This window comes from Sander lucioperca, chromosome 20, assembly GCF_008315115.2.
Source record: "Sander lucioperca isolate FBNREF2018 chromosome 20, SLUC_FBN_1.2, whole genome shotgun sequence".
NCBI classification, from domain to species: Eukaryota; Metazoa; Chordata; class Actinopteri; order Perciformes; family Percidae; genus Sander; species Sander lucioperca.
Genome location: NC_050192.1, coordinates 24531190 through 24555779, shown reverse-complemented (window position 1 = coordinate 24555779; position 24590 = coordinate 24531190). Strand labels below are relative to the sequence as shown.

At 41.3% G+C, this 24590-nt stretch overlaps 2 protein-coding genes and 1 long non-coding RNA gene across 6 annotated transcripts in view; 2 read left to right on the top strand and 1 right to left on the bottom strand.

Moving 5' to 3' along the window:
- etv6 (ETS variant transcription factor 6) overlaps nucleotides 1-24199 on the top strand; it is a 32843-nt gene extending 8644 nt beyond the window's left edge. For 2 of the 3 annotated variants that reach the window (XM_031306159.1, XM_031306156.1), the window contains exons 3-8: nucleotides 10935-11099; nucleotides 14203-14337; nucleotides 18884-19489; nucleotides 20614-20756; nucleotides 21597-21697; nucleotides 21820-22372. In XM_031306159.1, the coding sequence (XP_031162019.1) occupies nucleotides 10935-11099; nucleotides 14203-14337; nucleotides 18884-19489; nucleotides 20614-20756; nucleotides 21597-21697; nucleotides 21820-21922 (1253 nt within the window). In that variant the 3' untranslated portion in view covers nucleotides 21923-22372. Of the gene's footprint in view, nucleotides 1-10934; nucleotides 11100-14202; nucleotides 14338-18883; nucleotides 19490-20613; nucleotides 20757-21596; nucleotides 21698-21819; nucleotides 22373-22446 lie in introns of those variants that run through there. The other variant, XM_031306157.1, reaches the window with a different exon arrangement.
- LOC116054561 overlaps nucleotides 10602-24590 on the bottom strand; it is a 110904-nt gene continuing 96915 nt past the window's right edge. The window contains exon 3 of the long non-coding RNA XR_004106096.2: nucleotides 10602-11155. This is a non-coding gene — a long non-coding RNA (uncharacterized LOC116054561). The remainder of the gene's footprint in view (nucleotides 11156-24590) is intronic.
- LOC116054560 (chemokine-like protein TAFA-2) overlaps nucleotides 23518-24590 on the top strand; it is a 70741-nt gene continuing 69668 nt past the window's right edge. For both annotated transcript variants that reach the window (XM_031306161.2, XM_031306160.2), the window contains exon 1: nucleotides 23518-23754. The gene's annotated coding sequence lies outside the window, so the exon portion shown is untranslated. The remainder of the gene's footprint in view (nucleotides 23755-24590) is intronic.

Sequence of the window (24590 nt, the reverse complement as noted above, 5' to 3'; positions counted from 1 at the left end):
CTGCTTCAAGTGCGACATATTGCATGTTTCCCAAAATGTTGAATTATTTCTTTACTAAACGTAATGTGTTTATCGTGTTGTGACCACGTTACATTTAGTTTTACTACAGTTTTATTCATGCACCGTTACCAACTATATGCTTGGACTCTTATAAAAGGACATTTCGGGAAATAGACAGTCACACTAGGACAATTGAATTACACAGTTGTTAAAAAGGAAATTGTTTTATTCCATTGTGGCTTTAAAAAATCCCCACTAAACAAGTCATTAGAAGAATCATCCAGCAGTATTAGCCAGTGAGTAGACACATGGACAGCTTTAACCAGCAAACGGAGGAGTGCTATCAACCACGTGTGATGTTTGGTCTTTTTGTCTGTGTCAAAAGTGAGACAAATACTAAAAGGCCAGGGAGGGATTTCACAAAAAAAGCAGTGTTGACGTGGATCTATCGGGTTTTTATTCAATCGCAATCCTGGCATCGTCGCTCGACATGACTCCCACGTACTCGGAGTATGACGCAACTTAGTCAGTGGGAAAATACTGAATTATTTAAAGGTCTAAAACACAAGGAGTTCCAGTATTCTTCTTTTACAATAAACATGCATGAAATACAAAGAAGAGAGTGGCTGCAAGAGCAGAAATATCTATGGCTGATTAAAAAAAAATCCATGTCCATGGAAACAAGACTGGCTGGTTTCCCGTGTGTGTGTGTGTGTGTGTGTGTGTGTGTTTGTGTGTGTGCGCGCTCACAGCTGGGTTTGCACTATGCATGCTTGTGCGAGTGGGTGGATGTGTGAGTGAATCTTGTGTCTTTGTGCAAAGCTTGCCAGAGGTAATGTAGGTGTGTGGTGTGTGTGTGTGTGTGTGTGTGTGTGTGTGTGTGTGTGTGTGTGTGTGTATGAGTAAGTGTGTGTGTGTTACCGTACATGACTGCAACCCCCCCCCCCCCCCCCACACCACCTTCCTTTGGTCTCTCTTTGTGGTATATTACCCATTTTACTGTGTGGGGAATTGGTGATATAAAGAATGTGTGTGGTTTTTTTTTACGTTTTGTGTGTGTGTGTTTGGTCTTTCTGAGGGGAAATTTCCTGCCCCTGGAAGCAGCCCTTGTCCTCAGGAATTTCCTGAGTGGGCAGACAGCGCTTCCTGAATAAATGTTGTTGTTGTTGTTGTTGTTGTTGTGTGTGTGTGTGCGTGTGTGTGCGTGTGTGTTTGAACTCGCTCTCTTTTCTCTTTTGAAAGGGAAACTGTTCTCACATGCCAGAGAGTGAAGCTGAGCGCACCCCCCTTCTCTTCCTGTTCGCGACACACTCCACATGGCGTTTCTGACAGGGTGGGCGGGGGGGGGGGGTTGCTTTACTCTAAACGTCACAATGAACACACACTCGCATTACTGACGGACGGCGTATTGATTTCAGGCTTTAATAGGAAAAGTCACAAAAGCACAAATCATCTTCCTCTTGATAAATATCCAGTTAATGAAATCAACAATAATTTCATCAAACAGCAGAAAACACTATTATAAAGGGGCATTCCGGATTTAATACTGCACTTTCATAGAGTTGGGGGTTGTGTAAGGAACCAATTTAAAACAAATGGCTCTTCCATTTTCCATTGCAGATTCATGCTTGAGGCCAGCGTGGCTGGTCGTCATAGCAACGCCGCAGGAAACTGCCATGACCTAACGCGACACACACACACACACACACACACACACACACACACACACACACACAGAACGTCGAAGGTGTGTTGTTTTTGATTCTCGGCATGTGGCTGTTGCCACAGCCAGAAGACACATTTAGTTTCAAAAGAAGCTGGAGGCAACAAAAAAAACACCGCTGGCTAAACTATTTAAAAATGGCAGGTTTGTTCAGGACACCCCCGTCTGTCGCTAGCAATGATTAGTGACCATTCTCTCCGACCAATCAGTAGTCTGCAGGTTTTCACGTCACCTTTTGCAGACTGATCTCATGAAGTGGCGTATGTATGACATATGCCATTATTGGCGTGTTATCAAGACGCATACTCTGTTTTTAGCGTGTTTATCAATGCCGTTTGGCTTCCATTGACTAACATTACCTTGTGATTGCATGTGAATTGACGCCATAGCGAGTAGTATGAAAGGGTGAAAAGCTGTGTAGGGAGGTCGGGCAGGGTGGAAGATGGGTCAAACACAGGACTTTCACCCAGGAGAGCGGGGATCGTGTCCTGCGTGTGACGGTTCCTTCGTGTCCCACGTGTGATGTTTCCTTTCCACGTTTGTTCTTTTCCTAAACCCAACCCTGTTCTTCTTTTCCTAAACCCAACCGGTTCTTCTTTTCCTAATCCCAACCGTTTTTTCTTTTCAACCATTTCTTCTTTTCCTAAACCCAACCCGCGTGTGACGTTTCCTAAACCCAACCGTAGCCTCATGATAACACGTAGCCTTGTGATAACTGATGTTGCAGACTGCCGTCCACTGTATACAGCGTAGACATACACGTGGATAGCTCAAAATGCGTACAGATAACACGGCACTTGGCTTTAGGAAAGTGCTGTGTATGTTTACTCGAAGTCATGATGTCATGTTGCCTTTTGGTATTGCCTCAGCTCGCTTGGAACCTCGATGGAGGTGATGCTAAAACAAGTACCTTTTGGCAGGTACCAGGGACTTTTTTCCATAATGGAAAAACAAAAAAGGCGAGTAGAGTTGAGGCGAGTCGAGCTGGTACCATGGAGTGGAAAAACGCCAAAAGTGATCGAAACTAAAAGTGAGATATCCTGACTTCTAGTCCCTAATATGGTCTAAAATCCAAAACCACTGGATCCTACACTTCCCATAATGCAGTACCGTCTATCAAACTTTGTGTCTTTGTTTCAGTTCCATACTATACCAATTGTAATTATATACAGTATGCACCATATACGTATCTTATATCACATCTTTATAGTATAGTATGTTTTTTAAACCAAGATCTTTACTGTTTCATATAGCAGAACATTATACAATACATAAAAAAACAAATGATGATGATGATGACATGCAATAAATGTCCCCAGCTGGACTAACTGACGTTATGGGTTGCGGGTACAGTTATGGAAAACGGGAATACTGCCATTATGTGCTTAATCACTCGGCTACCATGATGCCTCGAAGATTTACTTCTTAAAGCTGTAGTCTGTAGTTTCAGTCTTCCCCCAATGAGGAATTCTAAGTAATGACAACACTATCGGCGCATCCACATGACGCAAGCCTTCGGTGATCACGCACCACCCCCACCCCTCCTCCACACAGTTGCTAGTAGTGTTTAACCCGTCAAATCAAGGAGTGCACGGAGGAATAAAAAACATGAACTCTTAACAAGAGGTAATTATCTTGGAATTGTTATGTCCTCTTAGTCTCCAAAGCTGAACGCTGCTGTTGTCCTTTCTCAGCGGTGATGTAAAACACATCACTCAAGCTGCTGCGCGCTAAAGTCGCTGGACTACACCATTTTGTAAAGCTAGCCATACTGAGAAATACAGAGAGTGTTTTGTGGAGCTGATAGTCTTAATTAGCTTTGTATCAACTCATTTGGAAATGGCTTGAATGTTGCGCGTTCATTAATATAAAATAGTTGCGCACTATAGCCTTTAAGGCTATTTATAAAAAAAGTAAAACAAACGAAAAAGGTAGTTTGGAATTTGTAGTGCATATCACCATTTTATTTTTCTGATATCTTTCTGTCATGAATTTTAACTTTCCAAGCCCATGAGGAGATTCCTTAAGTGATATTTTACATTTGACAAAGACAGAATAGAGACTATACAACTGTGTTTACATATTGTATAGAACTCCTGTGACTAGTAAGTAGATTCTGACATGTAAAATCAGTTTGGCTTTAATTAACTGGTGAGTCTGGGAAATGCAGTGTTGAAACCCCACAAAATTGAACACTTGCCAATAAAGATGGAGACACTATTTCAATATGAGGAAATACTTTCCATTTCAACCTTCATTGAAACTCCTTTAGCTCTACAATGTGAAAACATGTGGAAATAAATGACATAAATCAGTGCCCAATGGTTCCCAATGTGGGGAAAGGTCAAGAAAGCTAAATGAAAACAGATTTTGGCTGCAAGAAATTGTTCACATATAGGTTCACTTCTGAAAATCATTTAAATAAAAAAATCTGAGAAGTACTACTTACAGGTCGTAGCCCTATGCAACATGGTATGAGAGTCCACAAGTAGACATTGTTTTAGACAAAATGCTAACTTCACTTTCTCCATGAAAAGAAAAAAACAGATTATGTGTGTATGGGTTTCAGACATGTAGGGGCCTTTTGATTTAGTGAACAAATGTCTTTGAAGCTTGTGTATTTTCAAAAAAAAAAAAAAAAAAAAATAGGGAGAGAAAAAACTGGCTCCTGAACAAAAGGAAGAGTGGCAGTTGACGCTGGATTCAGGAACTAACCTACAAGAGCCAGCTTGCTCCTGTGCTCAACAACAAGCTATCAAAAACAGGTCGTGCTACTTCCTGGCCATAAAAGTTCCGTGTGATTGATGATCTGTTTTACGTTTGTTTTGACTGGATGAAGTCCAGATTTGCTGGACGGGGATAGGCACATGCATGTCGGTGGAGGAAGCGTAGGATGAATATGATAGAAGGGTGGGGGGGGGGGGGTTTCTTTTGACTGAAAAGTAAAAGTGTGTGTGTGTGTGTGTGTGTGTGTGTGTGTGTGTGTGTGTGTGTGTGTAGGTGGATTTTCCACTGCCGCACCCACCTGAAAGGGAATCAATGTCAAGAGAGACACACAAAGAGAGGGGAGATGAATAGTGTGAGCATTAACTGTGGAAATGTGTAGCTCTCATACCACATGTTCCTGAGTCAGGGTGTCAGGTCATGGTCAGCCCTTCCCCTCCTCCCTCCTTCTTCCTCCTCCTCCTCCTGTCTGGAGAAAAAAAAAAACACTTTTCTTTATTGAGATAGCAAGACCAATATCCGCCTATTTCTGCTTTGAGAGAACAGGCAAACATTTACCAAAGAACTGAGTGACTAAAGAGCTTTGAGTTTGGAGAGCAAAGTCCCAGCCTTACTGATGCAGCACTGCATTTTTGTTTATAGTTCATTCAGGTCAGGCTAACCTGAAATCCTCTTAGATTTTTACGTGCATCAGTTGTCTCTTAGTGTATATTTAGACTGTTGAAATTCAGGAGTTTGACAGTAAACAATATCTGAGACTGAGATTTCACTGTGACTCAAAATACACCATGTTTGCAGTTTTGTTCCAGTTTTACAAATAAAGAGAAAGGAAATGCTCAGAAGTGTGTGACGCACTAGAAAGTCTGAACACAACAGCTATTTCGAAATAATTGGAAATGAATATACATGATCTTTGGTAAACCTTACTTGTTATGCTACAAAGTAACAATAGAAAATATAACTTCAATTAACACTGATTCCTTTCAATACATTTGTTATTTTCTTAGATCCTCATGACTCATATTCTAATTGAGATTTTCCTGGAACAGATCTTGGTGCTTACGTGTAGACTTTACTTTTGTCTCATTCGTCAACCAATACTACCTGTCCAACTTGATGGCTAAATCTACCAACCAGGTTAGAAACTAGTTAAAAACAGCCTGTTTGGTTGTAGATTAGGGCTAGACAATATAAAAATGTCTATGGTTTATCTTTTTTTCTATACAGTTTCTATTACAATGGCGAAAAACCAGGGGGTCGAACTGGGTTACAGCAATATTTATATAATTCGGACAACGCTTTATGTTCTGATCCTTGCTCTGTGTCATGGCAGTGTGAACAGTGAATGTCTTCCATCTGTGGTGCTAGTGCACGGAGCTCCCCACGGAGCTTCTCTGTGCACATGCACCATAGAGGGAAGCCAAGCACCATTCATCTTAACACACTGCCCACACAAAGATGACACAGAGCTGGATTAAAATCTACAAAAATATCATTTTAAATGCACCTGCTACTATCTGTCTATACTTTAATTTGCCATTTTTTCCTTGACACACACAACGCTACTGTGCTTATTTAGAAGACTTGGATGAGTCGATACTAGAGTTAGCTTGCTAACAAAGCAGTATACCCTAACCCAAAATCAATCAGATAGCTCAGTGACAAAATGATCAGTTCCCAAAATGGACCCAAATAAATTAACCATGTCTGTTCATCTTTGCTGAGCTTGGACACAGCAGTTAGCACAATGTTTAAAAAAAATATGGACCTTTTAAAATTGGACATGGTGAGGGTTACACATACCATTTTTGTCAGTCAGAGTATCAAGAGGTAGTCGTTGCAGTTTTAGTTGGGTGAGAGAAACATAGGCAGCAGTGTGAGTTTTACATAGACGTGCAGAGCTAAACTGAGTCTGGATGGGCTCCACAGCAGGACGGACCTCATTAACCCGACTGGCTGTGAGGGGAAGTTGAGGGCTTCTGTACCGCAACAACGAAACAAGATACCAGTGATCTCATCCTCCTCTTCCCTTCATTCATCCCAAGCGCTTATGCGTTGCCTTGCAACTTGTGTGCTCGGTGTGTGTATGTGAGTTGGTGTGCATGAGTGGGGGCCTTAGAAACCACAGAGTGAAAATTATGTGTCATCAGAGAGAATTAGGAGCCCACGGTTTAGTCAAGGGCTTGGGATCCTGCTGCTGTCATGCTTGAGGGTTTTATATGTAAACACACACACATACTTGCTCTTGTGAACACTGTAAATCTGAGATGCATTCTACAAAGGCAGAGCTGATGACAAGGAAGACCAAAATTGATTTTCTTCCTGTAACCTGCAACAAATCTGTAACAGATTCTGACACAAGCAGAAAGGACAAATTCATCAGCTGAGGGAAGTGTGTGAATATGTTGAAGGAACAGAGTGTCACGGCCCAAGGTGCTCTCTCTGTTCTCCTCTTACTCCCTGTCCATGCCATCCATTTTTCTTTCCACCTCTAAGTAAGCAAAGGATGTTTGTGTCTCACTGGCTGCACTGCAACAGAAAGTTTTCCATCTTTTCCGTTCCTTTCTTGATCGCGGGAATGTGAGATACAAAATAAGATCCTGGAACTCGCAACTTGAATGTGACTTTTACAGCTGATATCAGATATGATCAGCGTTGGCATGATCCACCTACAACTGTCATAGATTTGGCAGCCTGCTGAGCAGTGTTAGAATGGAGGACAAAGACAAGCATCAATGGAGAGAGAAAAATGAGAATGAATTTTGTTGTTTGTTGCCACTGTCAATTTATCTTAGTATGATATATGGGTAGAGAATTAAATATTAGTGGAAAAGATTCAATCTGATTCCCAAGGCAGTACCATTTTTATACCATACTGCAGTAAATACTTAAGCATCCAAGACACACTTCCTCCTGTGAATGAAATCCATTTTGTTACATTTCTCTGTATTGCGACTATTTTGTAAAATGGAGACACTTCTGAGTCCTGCTTCCTATCTGCTATGTTGCATACACCGCACTCGTACGTTGTATTGACTCGTGAGTGACGTAAGTGAAGTACGAAGAAGAGGCAAAGCTGTAGACTCTCGTCACTCCCCACAAGGAAGCCCCAAGCTCGGCACAGCAAGGAGTGGGGAGTGACGATGGAGGGGGAAGTAGACTCAGAACCCACAGGTGGATGCTGGTGTGGAGCTTTTAAAATGCTTTATGAACAGCTGCAGCAGAAAGTGACAGCATATCTTTTAGGTGAGCAGCGTGGCAGCAGGCATGACAGTAGACAAGTGAGCAGAGCACAGACTGCTCAAGCACGTCACCATAATCAAAGGGTGCGTTGGACATGCGTTGATATAAGAGTATGCCATGTGAGTGTTGACTTGGGTTGACTGTCTGAACTAGCTTGCAGGCTTCGCTTCATATATTGGTTACATCCCAGAATAGTTATGAGCTACAATTCAGGGCTGAGCATGATGTCCCACTCTGTGAACTTCACTTGAGTACTGGCTATGGATCTGTTTCCCTTCCTGTTTGAATTTCCTTCATCCTTTTGCGCCTTTGTTTAGCCCTCGTGCGATTTTTAACTCCTCTGCCTTAATTTTTCCCCGTCCTCACACACTATGCGCTGCTGCTCTCATCAGTCTTTCCTTTCTGTTTCCACTCTTCCTTTTCTTGTCTCCGTCCGGCTGTCCGTTAATAAACCTCCCGGCGTCGCTCTCTAACCTTACCGCAGGAAGTTTCCTGTGCTGAAACAGAGCCCACGCTGGATTGCTTCCTGCCAAAGTGCGTTGTGGGACACGTTTGTTTGGGCCCCTTCTTCTTCCTCCTCCTCCCCCCTTCTGCTCCCCTTGTTGCTTCCTCCTTTGGGCTCTGTGCAGATGGCTGAGGCCAGCAGACCGGATCTTGCAGGGGTTTTGGCAGAGCAGCACCTCTCTCCGGCTCTAGAGAGAGCATACCGCAGCCGTGACCTCGCGACCCCGGGCCGCGCTGCTGCCCGCCCCGGCCTCGCTGCTCTCACAAGTCAGCCGCCAGAGACAGACGTACAGCTCGCGCATGCAGTGCAGATGGCCGCTCAATTCAATATTGATAGGAAGTCAATGATGTAGTCACTTTCCCAGTGCATCCTTGATCTATTCTCGTTATAAAGTCATTTGTAGAAGTTACAAAAGGGAACAAACTAATTTTAGCAGTTCAAATTACAAATCACTGGTTTTCTGGGAATATTTCAATGTGTTCTCTTACTACTGATGTTTAAAAGGTACCTATACTGCTTTAATCATGTTTAAAAATATGTAAGAAAAATAATTTTTACATACAGTATATTAAAGATACGGCTAGAGATAATGTAGCCTAGCTATGATTGACTTTGACTTTGGCCAAGAAGCCAAGCAAAATGAAGAAATATAGCTCCTTATCTGCCCAGCACTAGCTCCTGTGCTTGTGAAACACCTGTATCCCATTCCCTGACACTTTCTTAGGATGTCTGCTGACATGCTGAGGGTCAGAGCTTGACAGGCCGTTAGCTGTGCTTCAGATAACCGCAGCCTTCCTGGGCTTATCGGCAGCGCCCGTGCCACTATCTGAACATAGGGGAAGAGAAGGGAAGGGGCGAAATGGGAATCTGACAATCAAGACAGGGTTTCATTTTATATTGATTGCTCTCTATGAAAACTTCCTCCGTTTGACGGGTGGGGGGAGCTGGGGGGGGAGAGACCAGAAAGTGAGCACAAGGTTCATATTACTTGTGTGACACTGTCGGCCAAAGATAACAGCTGTCCGACTCCCAGAGGAAGTGTTTGGGGCCGGGCGATAAGTGAGATGTAAGAAATGAGTAGTTATGCTCTATGTGGGTGTCATGGATGTTCTGATCAGAGCTATATACACAGTGTTGCAAGTCTGTGTGTGTGTGTGTGTGTGTGTGTGCGTGCGTGCGCATGTGTGTCTGTGTGGATGCATGTGAAAGAGAGAAGGAGGTGAGTCTGAGTCATACTTTATATCGTTGGGTTACGCAGAGTGCAAAATGATACAATGAGGTGGCAGTATTTGTGTTAACCGAGATAAATAAGGGCAACATTTTTTTGTGTTTTACTAAAAATATATGTTGTGATGTCAGACAATATCAAGAATATCAGAGTTTGAGAACATTTCATATGCATTTGGTGGCCTATGGAGAAACTGCATTTTATGCACTTCAAACATTAGCTTGAGCTGTTTTGGTTGCTGCTAGGGTGAACCATACCTTTCTTGATAAGTCTTGAAAAGTCTTTGATTAATAACGCATAATGTAATCGTTACTTGTGTTTATATTCTGAATTTGACCGGGTTTCTTTGCCTTTCAGCTAGCTCGCTTGTGCACCAGTGTTCGCAGGCACCGAAAAACCAATACTTGTACCAAGACTCCAGAATTATGTTATTTTAGGGCAAAGTCATAATCAAATGCAGACTGCAACATTTTCATTTGTTTCTGGATTTTTTTTTTCTTGAGGCCAGTATCTTTTTAGCAGCTGTTACCTTAACATATTAGCCATGGTGGTTGCTGCTGGTGGCAAATTAACAATACAATCAAATGAAATAAAATGTAACTGCCATTTACGTATTTAATTAGATTTTGACCAGGTTGCCATTCTGCTAGCCAACTTCCCCGCAGAAGAAAAAAATGCTGCACTTTAGCTCCACCAATAAGGTTATTTCTGCATTCACAGCAGATCTGAGAAATGTTTTTCAACTAAAATTCACGACACTTTTTTAGACACAAATTTAGATTCTGTTCAGATTTTTCCCATTTTCACAGTCTCTCGCAGATGCCTCTGCTTGCTTGTTGTTGGTCACCACTGCAGATGTTTTACACTGCTGTTCCCACGGCAGTGAAAGAAACATTTCAGTGTGAGGGAAGGAAAAAAAGATACTGTCATCGCGGTTCTCTTTCCCTCCATGTGTCCTTGTCCGTTTATACACAAACTAATAAACTGTCTGTCCGTCTGGAGTTCAGAGAAGAGCAGCACAGATCATAACCGATAACATAAAATAAGTCTTTTTCATATCCCTGCCACCTCTTTTTTTATCCTTGTGAGTCATTCTGTATTCTTCCCCTTAACCTATCATCTTCTAATCTTTTATTCTAACCTCCTCTCCCTTTCTGACTGTCTCCTCCATCTTTTTTTTTCCTTTATCTCTGCTGCCGTTCCCATAATCACTCCCTCCTTTTGGCTTTTATCTCCACTTCCTCAATATCCTTTTTACTGCCTCTGCCTCCTTCCTTCCTCTCCCCGCCCCCTTTCCCTCCTCCTTATCTCCATCCCCTTCACCCCTTCCTTCTTTTCTTCCTTCCTTGCCCCCAACCCCCCTCCCCCCCGTCCTTCTGCCTCTTCTCCACTGAGCTCATCCTACTTCTCTTCCTTCCCTTCCCCATCACCTCCACTGTGTTGCTTCTTTACAAAAACTCTGGTCTCAACCCCGTCTCCTCCCCCTTCTCCCCCAACCCTTCCACCTCCAGGTCTGCAGCCAGTCTTTTGGAGCAGGGAGGACGTGGCCCAGTGGCTGCGATGGGCCGAGAAGGAGTTCGCCCTGCGGCCGATCACCAGCGGCTCTTTCCAAATGAACGGCAAAGCCCTGCTGCTGCTCACCAAGGAGGACTTCCGCTACCGGTCCCCCCACTCCGGTACTCATCTTCTTTTCACCTCTTCATGAATTTTTTGGGGATGTTAGAGGTGTATTCTAGACTGGGAAAAGTGGAGACATCAGTCAAAAGTTTTACAAATGAGTCACTTTCATTGATTGCATTAGATGGTTCTTTTAGTCTAACTGGAGCAGGACCCCGATGGAAAACAGGATATACTAACTAGGAAGAAAGAGCCATTTCAGATCATGGAAACACTGACTAGTTGCAGAGAAATCATGGAAAATTGGTGCAATTACACAGAAGCTCCTTTTCTCAAAGGGAAAAAGTGAGTCAAAAAGTGACACCTGCTGTCACTAAATGACTGATAGGACTTTTGGGGAGATTTTGGGGTCCTCACAGATGAGGGAAACACTGAAGGAACATCCATGATGACATTTTGTCTTGGGACACAATGTAATCTGGGCAAACACTGCGACCCATGATCAGCTGTTGCTCTTTATGGTTTAGACCAATATTATACTTTATTTGTACACCAAAACCTGTGCCAATGTGGCTTTAAAATCAATGTGTTAACAGCAAAGCTACACCCTTTAAAAATCAATAAAATGAAGACGAGGGAAGGCGGCAGTGAAGGGAGGCAGCTGTTACAGCGGGACTGCTGGGGGAGGAAGTAGGGGACAGTTGATCAGGAAGTATAAAACAACCTCAACTGCCGGGCGCATGAAAGTAATGCAAACAAAAAGTCAACCGTTTTCTTTTGCAGAGTGTTGGATTTGTAGTTTTGAAATTAAACAGGATTCAATGTCTGATTATGTTCCCTGGAAATGTTACAGTACAGTCAGTCAGTCAGGGCTGAAGTCACTGCTGTGCGGGTCAGGATGATAGGATGATAGTCATCAGAGTGGGATGAAAGGAGTGATCAGCGTTGTGAAATATTAAGATAAGACATAGGATGAACCCCCGGCAGCCTGGAGGAAATGACATGTCATTTCAGGTCATTGTAAATCCAGATTAGAAAAGTGTGGGAATTGTATGGAGGACTAAAAATGAATGCATAATCAATGCTGAAATAAATACAAGGAAAACAGGAATTGATGAAGAAAGGAATAAACAAATGCCGAACCAAAAGCATAAATAATTAAATGAATACACACATCAATGTTGCTAATTAATTAGAAAATCAAATAATTTTTTTTTTACATATATTGTTTTACATTTAGTTAACTAACTTTACCGCAAATTATGATTGATCACAGGGCAGATTCAGCTCTTATTACGTTTACATTAATAGTGGCGTATAAAACTGAGCTTTAAGCTGCTGCTGATGTTGGCTAGCTGCGAGATCTTTATATGGAGAAATGCATGAAATCATTTTAGATTTGTAAAAATGTAGCAATAAATTAGACATGTATTCATTTATTTTGTGAAATTATCAACCAACCAACATTTTTTTTTTTACATTTTATTCGATTATGCATTTTTTAAATCTGTGTATTTAAATTCAGCTTTTAGTTTTATATGTTATTTTACAATTAAAGTATACATTTTTTTTCAGTATGTATTTATGTATTTGCTTCAAACATTGATTCTCTGAATTAGTCATTTTGAATCCTCCATATAATTGAACAGGAAGTAAGGTTGCTCTGTTCAGTTCAGTCTATATTTCCTCCAATCAGAGAGCCCAGTGTGCCCCTTTACATGTTATTACATGTTGTGAGGAATAGGAGTTCTAGAGAGATGTGGCCCAGCTGACAGCTGTTGTCATGCTTGTGTTTCTATTTCAACTCTGCAGAATTTTTCACATCCTGTTAAGAAATTGAGTTCTGGGAATTTGTTTTTGAAAAATGTGATTCATCATCGCAGGATTTATTAGTCGCCCTCAATGTGACCCCGAGATCATTTTGCTGTAAAATGGTTTCATACATCAGCAACTGTAGCTCTTTAATCATTTTTTGTATCTTAACATAAGACATAGGGTGTGGAGAGATAAAGCTGACAGTGATTGATTACATTTCAATATTGGTAGTTGTTTTGGCCCGGCTGTCAGTGACATCAGTGAAAAATCATTTTAGGGAACAGAGCAAATATTTTGGCTTGTGATGGGTCTGTTTCCTCCTTTTGGGGATTGTAATTGTGCGGTTCCCATCAGTCCCTGGCTGCTGTGTGCCATATTTTCCTTTTGTAGAAGCTCTAAGAATAAGACTTTGTTTTCCTGGAATGTCTTAACCTCACGTCCCACAATAAGCCACACAGTTTGTAGAGCTACATTACAGCTACACGTTTAGACTTTAAAATGTTTAATGGGAAAAACGTAAAGCCAAAAAGGGTGGTTCTTATGTCAGCCATGACTAGCTGGAAGATGTCCTCCTAGTATTTGTGATTCATCATGATAGAAAAACAACATTCTTTTGTGTGCAGATCTTAGACAAAATGTGAAGAGAACTAGCATTTAAAATCCAGAATCAAAGCAAACTTTAAAGCACCAGGAAACGTGAATTACCCCCACACTCCAACTCAACACCACAGGCCAAGAAAGTGAGAACTGAAAGGGGGGTGTGTGTGTGTGTGTGTTTGTTTGTGTGCAAGTGTTCACCATTACTTCCTTTATGAGAATCATTTCCTTGTTATGGTACGTCTTAAAAAAAAAAAAAAAAGTAATGTGTGATGGCAGTCTGTTAAAATCACAACCACTGTGGGGTTATTTGTTAACCATGTAATTGTTTTGGAGAGGAGCCGTTGTCGTCAGTGTCGAGGCATAACAAACAGCTGTTAATCATTCAGTGAACTTCCTGCTCATGCTTTGTGCCTGGTGTCAACACTACTGTAAAAGCACTCAAAGGAGAATACCAGGGTCATATAGAGCTATGGCCCATTTACTTGTGTCAACATCTAGTTCACGTTGGCCACTATGCCCGATGTAGAAAGACATCTTAAGTCTTGAGTTGCTATGACTCCCTGTCCTGAAACAGTCATGTCTGCCCCCTCAGAGACTCTTCCATTATTGCTCAAGCTGCCTGCTGCCTGGAAAGCAAAGGAAAGAAGAGGAACCTGATTCTGTGGATGACGCCAATGCTAATTTCCTATTTTATGCAGGGCTAAGATGCTACATATGGCTAACCTCTGAGCTTTTGCATGTCTGCAGGGGACGTCCTGTACGAGCTGCTGCAGCACATCCTGAAGCAGAGGAAGCCCCATGTGTTTTACCCGTCTGCCTACTTCCCTGGGAACTCCTTCCACTCGCTGCCTGAAAGCGCTGTGCAGCACCTGAAGCTTGAAGGTTTTTTTTTTTCTTCTTTAATGCATACATTACATATATTTATAGCTCTGGAGTTAGATGCAACTTCAAAAGGCCTCTACAATCAATTTAATATTTACACCAATTATAAAACTACAAAATATATACCATTTAGCTACCTAGCTTAATAGATATACAGTATAAAGTAGGCTAACTTCATTATAATAGCACATGCTGTTTCTGGGGTATGGAATTTTACAGTCCGTATCTTAAAAGGTTTTGTTCTCGTACTCTGAGCCAGAAATCTCCACTTCAGTAGCACGTACATACACCAAACGTTCCACTTTCATTCCTGTCTGTATTCTTTTTTTTTTGTTTAGCAATTTTTATTGATTTTCCATTAAACCAAGTAGCATTTTCTACAGCGCATAATGGACCAAATGTATACAAATATAGTATGGCTGTGCTATACAGATACTAAACAGTGTGAAAGATACCCCCCACCCCACCCAACCATCCCAGTTTGTCCCTTGAAATCCAGATCATCACAAAAATAATTGTCCATTGAAGTGCTTGTCCAGCTAAGGATTGCAGAAGGAGCATACTCCTGTCTGTATTCTGAAGGTTTTTACGGAGGGGTTTGTTCAGATATCATTCACAGCCTGATTTATTAACATTTTATACCTAACAAATGTGGCGAAAATTGATTTCAAACACACACACACACATATATATATATACATACATACACACATTATATATATACACACACATTATATATATATATATATATATATATATATATATACATACATACACACATTATATATATATATACATACATATATATATATACACACATACACACACATATATATATATATACATACATATATATATATACACACATACACACACATATATATATATATATACATATATATATATACACACATACACACACATATATATATATATATATATACACACATATATATATATACACACACATATATACACATATACACACACATATACACACATATACATACACATATATAATTTTTTTTTCTTTTTTTTTCTCGTAGATAAGTAGATATTTACAGTAAAGCAGGCTTACTTCATTATAATAGCACATACTGTTAAAGTCATATCACTTTTTCTGAGGTAAGATAATGCAGCTGAGTGTTTAGGCTAATGACAGTTGAGGTATGGTAAATTGGTCATTTATGAACTACGTATAGAAAGTTGGGGTTAGTCAGTCTCTTTTTCAGAAGCACAGACGTTTTCAAGGAAGTAATGACAATGTTCAGTGGAATACCTGAGAGTGTTTTCTGGCTAGTGTCTGAGGGAATGTGACACGGCAACATTCAGATGGGTTTAACACGTTGGCAGTGAAACCTGCTTCACAAGGAAATGCTGCTCTATTTAAACAAGAACACAGAACACCATCAAACCGCTCCGGTGGCTTATGGTAGGTTCGCTTGTATTTGTCACCACTGTCTTCCTTGTTTTAAATTACACTTTGTAGATGCTGTTTCCATTGCTTGTGAATGAAGAAGTCAGAAAAAAAAAACATTCAAACCACTACCAACACAAACCAGAGAACTTTTACTGAAACTCTTCAAAAATAATGTAATCAGCATACTCAACCTAACAGCAGGATATTAGTGACACCTAGTGGTCTTTTCTATGTGAAGCCAGAATACCAAGAGACCAGGAACTAACAGCACTATGCTCCTGGATGCGATATTATGAATCCCACTATGGCCACCAAGACCCGTCCTTCAATAGCATTTATTGGCCAGGTGTCCATGCTTATGCAAGGTAACGTAACCCCATTTGTTCAGGTCCTATCCCCTGACCAATCGGCTATCCTAACCTTAACCACTCATGGTGAAATGCCTAACCCCAACCAATCGGCCACTATGGCCACGCCAGTGGGTCTTGGCGTGGCCATTGTGGGATTCGTAATTTCGCCAATTGGACATGGGGACAAGTTGGAGAAAAGCTACGTGACTGTGAAAACTATGAAAAGCTACAGTACACCACTTCATGCTGTGTTTTGTTACTCAAATGTTCTAGTAGTTTTTTTTTTTGATTTTAGATTATTATTTGAATTCAAGCCAGTACTGAACAGTCCTGAAATCAGTAACACCTTTATTAAGCTAATACTATTGAATTGACTTTGTCACGATCAACAGAGGTGTTGCTTCAGTACTGTGGTATTTTTGAGGCGAGAGTCGGTCACAGTCTTGTACTGTTGCTCTTTTCTCACTCTATTGATAGCCAGTACATTTTACTGTTGACACACCTGTATGGCAAACACAAAAAAATGATATACACCCAAAGGCTTGAGTCAGAAAAGAGTGAGAAACAACCATCATGATCGCCGGGCGACGTCTTTAAATTGCTTTTTTTGTCTGACGAACATACAAAATCCAGAGATATTCAGTTTAATGTAATTCAAGACAACGTGGCAAATCGTCTTGTTTGAGAAGCTGCAACCATCAAATGATTACTTTTCTGCTTGAAAAATAACTGCTTGACTAACTGTTTCAGCTCTGTTTTTAGGGGAGACACTACAGGCAAAGAAAATAAAAAATAAAAGTTGGCATTAATGCCCTCGTTTGCATATTTAAACATTAAAATTTTAGAAAACTTTTAATAAAACAATCCTCTTAATGCAAGTAATCAACTGGGGAAGGTTTATGGTGGCATCTGTTAGTTAAAATGTTTTACCCCATACACCTGTAGTGTCTTGCAAAATGTATGGAATTTACAATCCAAAAGATTTTGTTCTCATACTTTGAGCCAGAAATCTCCACTTCAGTAGCACATACATACACCAAACCTTCTACTTTCATTCCTGTTTGTATTCTGGGTTTGTTCAGATATCATTCACAGCCTGATTTACCTAACATTTTATACCTAAAAAATGTGTCTAAAATGGATTTTTTAATACAGTATTTTCTAATTTATGGAGTGATAGAGAGTTATCCAAAATCCCAAATGTCAAAAAAACGAAACAAGAATTTTGAACCTGGCTTTTTCCAATGTTCAGATTTGTGTTCTGGAAATGTATGTAAATTAGCGCATATTTAAGATGATAAGATAATGCCTAATTTGCATATTTTAACATAACATTTAAAAAGCTATTAAATTGTTCCCTATTCTCCCGTAGTGTCTCCACTTAAAGGTCCCATGACATGGTGCTCTTTGGATGCTTTTATATAGGCCTTAGTGGTCCCCTAATACTGTATCTGAAGTCTCTTTTATATAGGCCTTAGTGGTCCCCTAATACTGTATCTGAAGTCTCTTTTATATAGACCTTAGTGGTCCTCTAATACTGTATCTGAAGTCTTTTATATAGACCTTAGTGGTCCCCTAATACTGTATCTGAAGTCTTTTTTATATAGGCCTTAGTGGTCCCCTAATACTATATCTGAAGTCTCTTTTATATAGGCCTTAGTCGTCCCCTAATACTGTATCTGAAGTCTCTTTTATATAGACCTTAGTGGTCCCCTAATACTGTATCTGAAGTCTCTTTTATATAGGCCTTAGTGGTCTCCTAATACTGTATCTGAAGTCTCTTTTATATAGGCCTTAGTGGTCCCCTAATACTGTATCTGAAGTCTCTTTTATATAGGCCTTAGTGGTCCCCTAATACTGTATCTGAAGTCTCTTTTATATAGACCTTAGTGGTCCCCTAATACTGTATCTGAAGTCTCTTTTATATAGACCTTAGTGGTCCTCTAATACTGTATCTGAAGTCTTTTATATAGACCTTAGTGGTCCCCTAATACTGTATCTGAAGTCTCTTTTATATAGGCCTTAGTGGTCCCCTAATACTGTATCTGAAGTCTCTTTTATATAGACCTTAGTGGTCCCCTAATACTGTATCTGAAGTCTCTTTTATATAGGCCTTAGTGGTCTCCTAATACTGTATCTGAAGTCTCTTTTATATAGGCCTTAGTGGTCCCCTAATACTGTATCTGAAGTCTCTTTTATATAGACCTTAGTGGTCCCCTAATACTGTATCTGAAGTCTCTTTCCCAAAATTCAGCCTTGATGCAGAATTACAGCCACTAGAGCCAGTCCCACAATGAGCTTTCCTTAGTATGTGCCATTTCTGTGTCTGTAGCTTTAAATGCTATTGAGGAGGAGAGAGGGGGGGGCAAGGTGGAGGGTGGGGGTGTGGCCTTGACCAACTGCCACTTTGCTCGTTTGAAAGCCATGTCTCTCTCTCATGGGTGGGCCAAATTCCAGTCGCGGACCATTTCCAAATTCTCTGGGCGGGCAAAGCAGAGAAAGGGGAGGTAACCTTTCTCCTTATGACCTCATAAGGAGAAGATTCCAGATTGGGCCATCTGAGCTTTCATTTTCTCAAAGGCAGAGCAGGATACCCAGGGCTCGGTTTACATCTATCGTGATTTCTAGCCACTGGGGGACCATAGACAGGCTGGGGGAATACATATTAATGTTAAAAAAACTCAAAGTGAAATTTTCATGCCATGGGACCTTTAATATAAAAGTGTGGAACTTAGCTGTAGATATTTATCACATACTGTATCTTTTGTAACCCCAGAAACGGTACGGCGGGCACCGCGTGGTACAGAGCCAGCCCCCCAGCATCCACCAACCATCGAGCTGCGGCACCGGTCCCGCTCCCCCCACCAGAACCAGATCAGACGATCCCCCCCGGGGCCGAACCACCCCCGCGCAGCCAACGAAGACCACTTGCAGACCTTCTCCCAGCTGCCCGACAGCAACCACCACCTGCCCGAAGAAATGTACCCACTGTCGGTGTCCCCCGCCGCACCCAACGGCCGCTGCGCCACGCCCCGAGAAGCTCCGTGCCCGGGCAGCCCCGGGGGCCAGGAGGCGGGCCCTCCTCGCGTCATCCAGCTCATGCCCAGCGCCATCATGAACCCCCTGCTCCTCAGCCCGAGCAGGAGTGGCGAGGGTGCCGCCATGGACTTCAGGCACAGCCGCGGTGGGCCCCCGTCTCAAGCCACGCTCGAGAACGGCCGTGAGAGGAAAGCCCACAGCCACCACCATCAGATACCACTGTCCCAGCAACAGCAGCATCTGCTGCAGCAGCAGCAGCAAGAGGAAGCGCTCTACAGGAACCACGTCATCATGCCCGTGTCTCCTCCAGAAGAGCAACAAATGCCCATCGGACGGATAGCAGGTGAGATTTAAAACACACTTTTATAGACTTTCTTTTATGTGATGCCGTCATTCTCATTGTCTGCTTGTTAACTCCATTTTGTTCATTGAATCGTGATTTTTTTCCCCTGTCCTTTAGTGCTGCCCCATCTCTCTTTTTTCACTATCACTATGTTGTGCATTTATGGGTATGTGTATTGAATTGATTGTATATTTATGTATTGATTTGTATGTGCTTTTGTTTCCACTGTCAAAGCACTTTGTAAACAATTGTTTTTAAAGGTGCTATACAAATGAAGTTATTATTATTCAAATGGTTAAAGCTACCAGAGGTGGCGTCACATCTGTTTCTTTAGTCACATTTACCCTGTTTCCATCTGGTATTAAGATCCGATCTGAGTGATTGGATTATGAGTGGACAGCTGTAAGTACACTCTTCAGGACACATTGAGATCAGATCACTAAAACTACATTCGGAGGTGGTCTGAGCCACATGTGTCCGCATTCTAATAGCAGTGAGAACGGGAGAATGTTGGGTCTTCATCAGTAGGACTACTATGAGCGAACATGAGACATTAAATAAAGCAGCTATATAAACTTCAAACCACAGAGTTACAAGGAGCTACAAACGTTGACAAAGAGCTGAACACTGAGACTTTTCAAAAAACGTCTTTCTCTCCTGCTCAGGTCCCACCGTCGTAGACATTATGTCGGCACACAGACAGACTGTGGGCAGCACTTTTTCATTAATCATCGCACGTTTCAAATTTATGATTTATGTGAGAGTAACAACTGACATTTATAAACACACACAAAACCAGCCTATATGCAAACAGAAATGATGTACGTGTTTATTTGCATATAGAGCGGGGAAGTGAGATCCGATCACAAGTGGTCACTTAGGAAGCATTTGGAGACACATTCTAATGCCAGGTGGGAACACACGTACCTAGAGCTATCCACTTGTGATCCGATCACTCAGATCCGATTTTAAAACCAGGTCGGAACGAGGCCAATGTGACAGCAAGACCTTAGTTACTTATCCTGTTGCTTTGGTATTCTCCTAACATCAAAAGGTAAAAAATAATAGTAAATTCCATCCATCCCATGCAACTCACTGTGTGTTTCCCTGTCGTGTCCTTGCAGACTGCAGGTTGCTGTGGGACTACGTCTACCAGCTCCTGTCAGACAGCAGGTACGAGAACTACATCCGCTGGGAGGATACAGAGACCAAAATCTTCCGCATCATGGACCCCAACGGCCTGGCCAGGCTCTGGGGCAATCACAAGGTAAACACACACTCCCGTGTGCAGCAATTGTTGTTCATGATCAGACTGCAGCTGGCTCAGTAGAAATTAATCACCGACTATTTTTGATACTCGATTAATCGGTTTGAGTCATTTTTTATTACATTTTTTTTTCTGATTCCAGCTTCTTAAATGTATTTTCTAGTTTCTTTACTCCACTGTGACAGTAAACTGAATATTTTTGAGTTGTGGATAAAACAAGACATTTTAGGATGTCATGTTGTGCGTTGGAAAACACTGATCGACATTTTTCACATTTTTTTGACATTATATAGACCGAACTAATCGAGAAACTAATCATCAGAATAATCGACTATGAAAATAATCGTTAGTTGCAGCCCTAGCTATGTGAGCAGGGACATCCCAGATCCATCAGTCATTTCTAGGACAATTTAGAGCTGCACTAAACAGTATTTTTCATCTTAACAGATGGATTGATTTACTCTAAAATGTAAAATGAAAGGTGTTGCTCATAGTGATGAGACACCTAAGCTTGTAAGCCTCTTTTAGCTCATTATTTTGGTTTTACGGATCACAGACTCCATCTGCTGGATGCCTAAAAAGACCACTGTTGGCTAACACGTTTTCCACAACACCTTTATGAGGTGATGGATTTGATGTCAGATGGGTTTTCAGCTTGTTGTGGAGTTCTTCTGCCCCCATGTGACCAAACACCATTAGTCAGTGCAGCTTTAAATGGCACAGAGCATCTGAAGATGTAGAAAACGTCTCATTATGCTGATCAGTAATACCACATTATTGTCATTATTATTATTATTATTATTATTATTACTGACACTTTTGTTGTTTTACCGCTTACAGAACAGGACCAACATGACGTACGAGAAGATGTCGCGAGCACTGAGACACTACTACAAACTGAACATTATCAGGAAGGAGCCGGGCCAAAGACTTCTATTCAGGTATGTCAACTTAAAGATCAATTTGATCATGTTATTCATGATATATTTAACATTTTTGAATCTGTAACAGAAGTTTTAATAAGTGACCAAACTTGTTTCATCGTCTCTGTGGCGTTCACCAGGTTCATGAAAACTCCTGATGAGATAATGAACGGACAGACGGACCGGCTGGAGCACCTGGAGTCCGACACAGACGAACAAATCTACATCAAAGAGGAATGTTGAGGAACTCTCGGTAAATGAGTCCATGAACTACTTACTACTTACTACTACAGCCGCCGATGCCTTTCAGAAGCAGCCTGAACAATGGTCGTTGAATCTGGAGCGCGTGGACGTTTGGCTCGTACCAGTCCCACACAGACAGACACGAAATCTCTCTTAAGATTGCCTTAGGATGATATTTTCCTAAAGTCAAAAAGAAGAAAAAATAAAAACAGCGTCAGTTTTTGTGATTTTTCCTGATGGACAGAGCTGAAAAGACTTTGAGTTTTCTCTTTTATTTCTGAATGAACTGCAAAAGCCAATCACTTTGAGCTTACGTCACTTTGATGATTTTATTGTCTCCTCACATGCATTATACTATGGAATTTTGCTGTTTGTAAAAACAAAATTGTGTGTGTGCGTGCGTGACAGGAATGTTTTCACCATGGAATAAATGTTTTCGATCAAACTGTATTCTCTTAGTGTGGAGTATGCTTGAAACGTAAGATATTTACCTGAATATTAATAAATCACCTATTTCCCTCTAGTGTTTCTCTGAAGGATGTCAGTGACGTTTGGTGAAATACACCAAATATCCACATGATGGCAATACTGGACCATTTGTGATGAGAGGGGGAGCAGCGGTGGATGGTGTCCACAGTTCATCAAACATGCTTGTCATTTAAAGGGTCATGTAGAGGATTAAATGTGGCTGCGGTTTATTATATTGTTAGAACTTTTGAAAAAAAATGGAAGAAATTATCATATTTTGGCCTGTTCTGAATGTCTTGCTTTTGGTGGAATTGATGATGTCTCAGAAGGAAATCATCACTGTTGAGCTCAATTATTAATCAAATGTGATGTATTACTTATTTATTGCCATTTCAATGTAATAATTCACTAATTGCGCCCTAGCAAATAGACTATATATTTTTTTGGCGTTACACTTCCTAAATGAGTGACTGTGTCTTAAACCTCTGACAAAATCTGAATAATTCTGTTTTGTAAATCATTATCCTATTCTAAAAAATGTCCAAATGAGCATTGAAATATAATGACCATGTAGTTCCTTAGTGTGAGACTGTCTAACAACAATTAGTTTGTACTTTTCCATATTTAATTAGCTACAATATTAATGATGATCACATTGAGGTTCATTTGGAGGTGATACCAGAAGCATCACATACTTCTATCTGCATCAGTCATTGTGTCGTTCAAATTAACAGGCCACATCTAAATCTGTAATCTAACCTATGTAATACTATAGTAATCAGAATACTGTAACGCGTTAACGACGGAGGTAGCGGCGGTGCGCTGCGCTGTGCGCTCCGGAGTCTCCATAAAAGTTGGTGCGCGCAAAGGCGAGCTGTCAGACTGGGGAGAGGCGCGGCGGAGCAAAGACTGCAGACTCAAGTGATGGATCAGGATCGATCCCACTTTGAGAAATTCATATAATCATTTTGATTGTGCGCTGTGATCCACTGGGGGACTGCCAGCCACCAACAGGACGCAGTTAAAGCTTATTATCCGCCTGAGTGTTAACAGGCTGCTGCTTGTTTCTGGACTCTAACGGAATAAAGAGACAGTGGAGGGTTTGGATGCAGGAGAATCTCGGCTGTGCGGCGGATAAGATGCTCACGCTGCCGCGTTTAGAAGACCAATAATCGTGTCTGATTCTGACAAAGCGGTTTGATTTCATTCGGGGGAAAAAAAAGAGGCACCACTCCCGGTTTTTTTTCCGCCAATCCAGGACGCAAATGTCTCCACATCACAGACACTCCAGTGGATTGTAGCAGCAGCCTCGCCGATGGTTTGAGAGGGCGTTAAGGTGCGGGAAGGGAGTGGGACAATTACAGGTAAGAGCCATTCACGCGACCCCGACGCTCGTTTTCTGCCCTCCTTCGGGCGCTGGTAGTTGTTTATACTGCCGGGGAGTGCGCACAGTCCGGCACAGAAACTCACTCAGCCACTGCGAGTGTTTTATTCAGACCATCAGCACCGCATTAATATCCAATCGGGACTGGAACAATTACCGCAAAACAAGTGTTAGGCCCGGTTTCACTCTGTAACTCATCATCCTCTTGGGTGAGGCATACATTAATATTTTCATTCAGTCATTTATCTGTAATTGAGTCCTCAAATATATTTCTTAAAACAGGAGAATTCCCCCCCCCCACTTCCTTCCACTAACAGACGTCAGATGCATTGCAACTGTTTTCTTGCAGTCATTTTTGTACATGCTTATAGTGCAGTGATGCCTCATACTTGTTTCCATTATACAATTTTTTTTTGAAAACTGGATTTGGGGGAAATTATTTTCATTTTATTTTACTTTGCATCATTGCAGTATTTGTAAAACTGCAAATTTTGCACTCATTTTCCATGAGTGCTTTTTGAAACATAAACTCATAAAAACCAGACTCCTGTGTAAAAAGTATTTACATTTAATTCAGATTTGGCTTTAGTAAGTGCAGTTTCCCAGTTGTAAGTCTTTGTCATGGAGCTTTTATTTCAACAAATCAGTACTGACTTCTATGGAGTCCTGAGTATATACTGTACACTGTACAGCCAGGTTGGGTTGACAGAGATCAGAGACTGTTTTATGGAGTCTACAGAGATTAGAGATTAGAAATTAGATAGAAATTCTACGCAGGAGTCTGGAATAGATGAAGTCTAAATAAGTATTATGTGT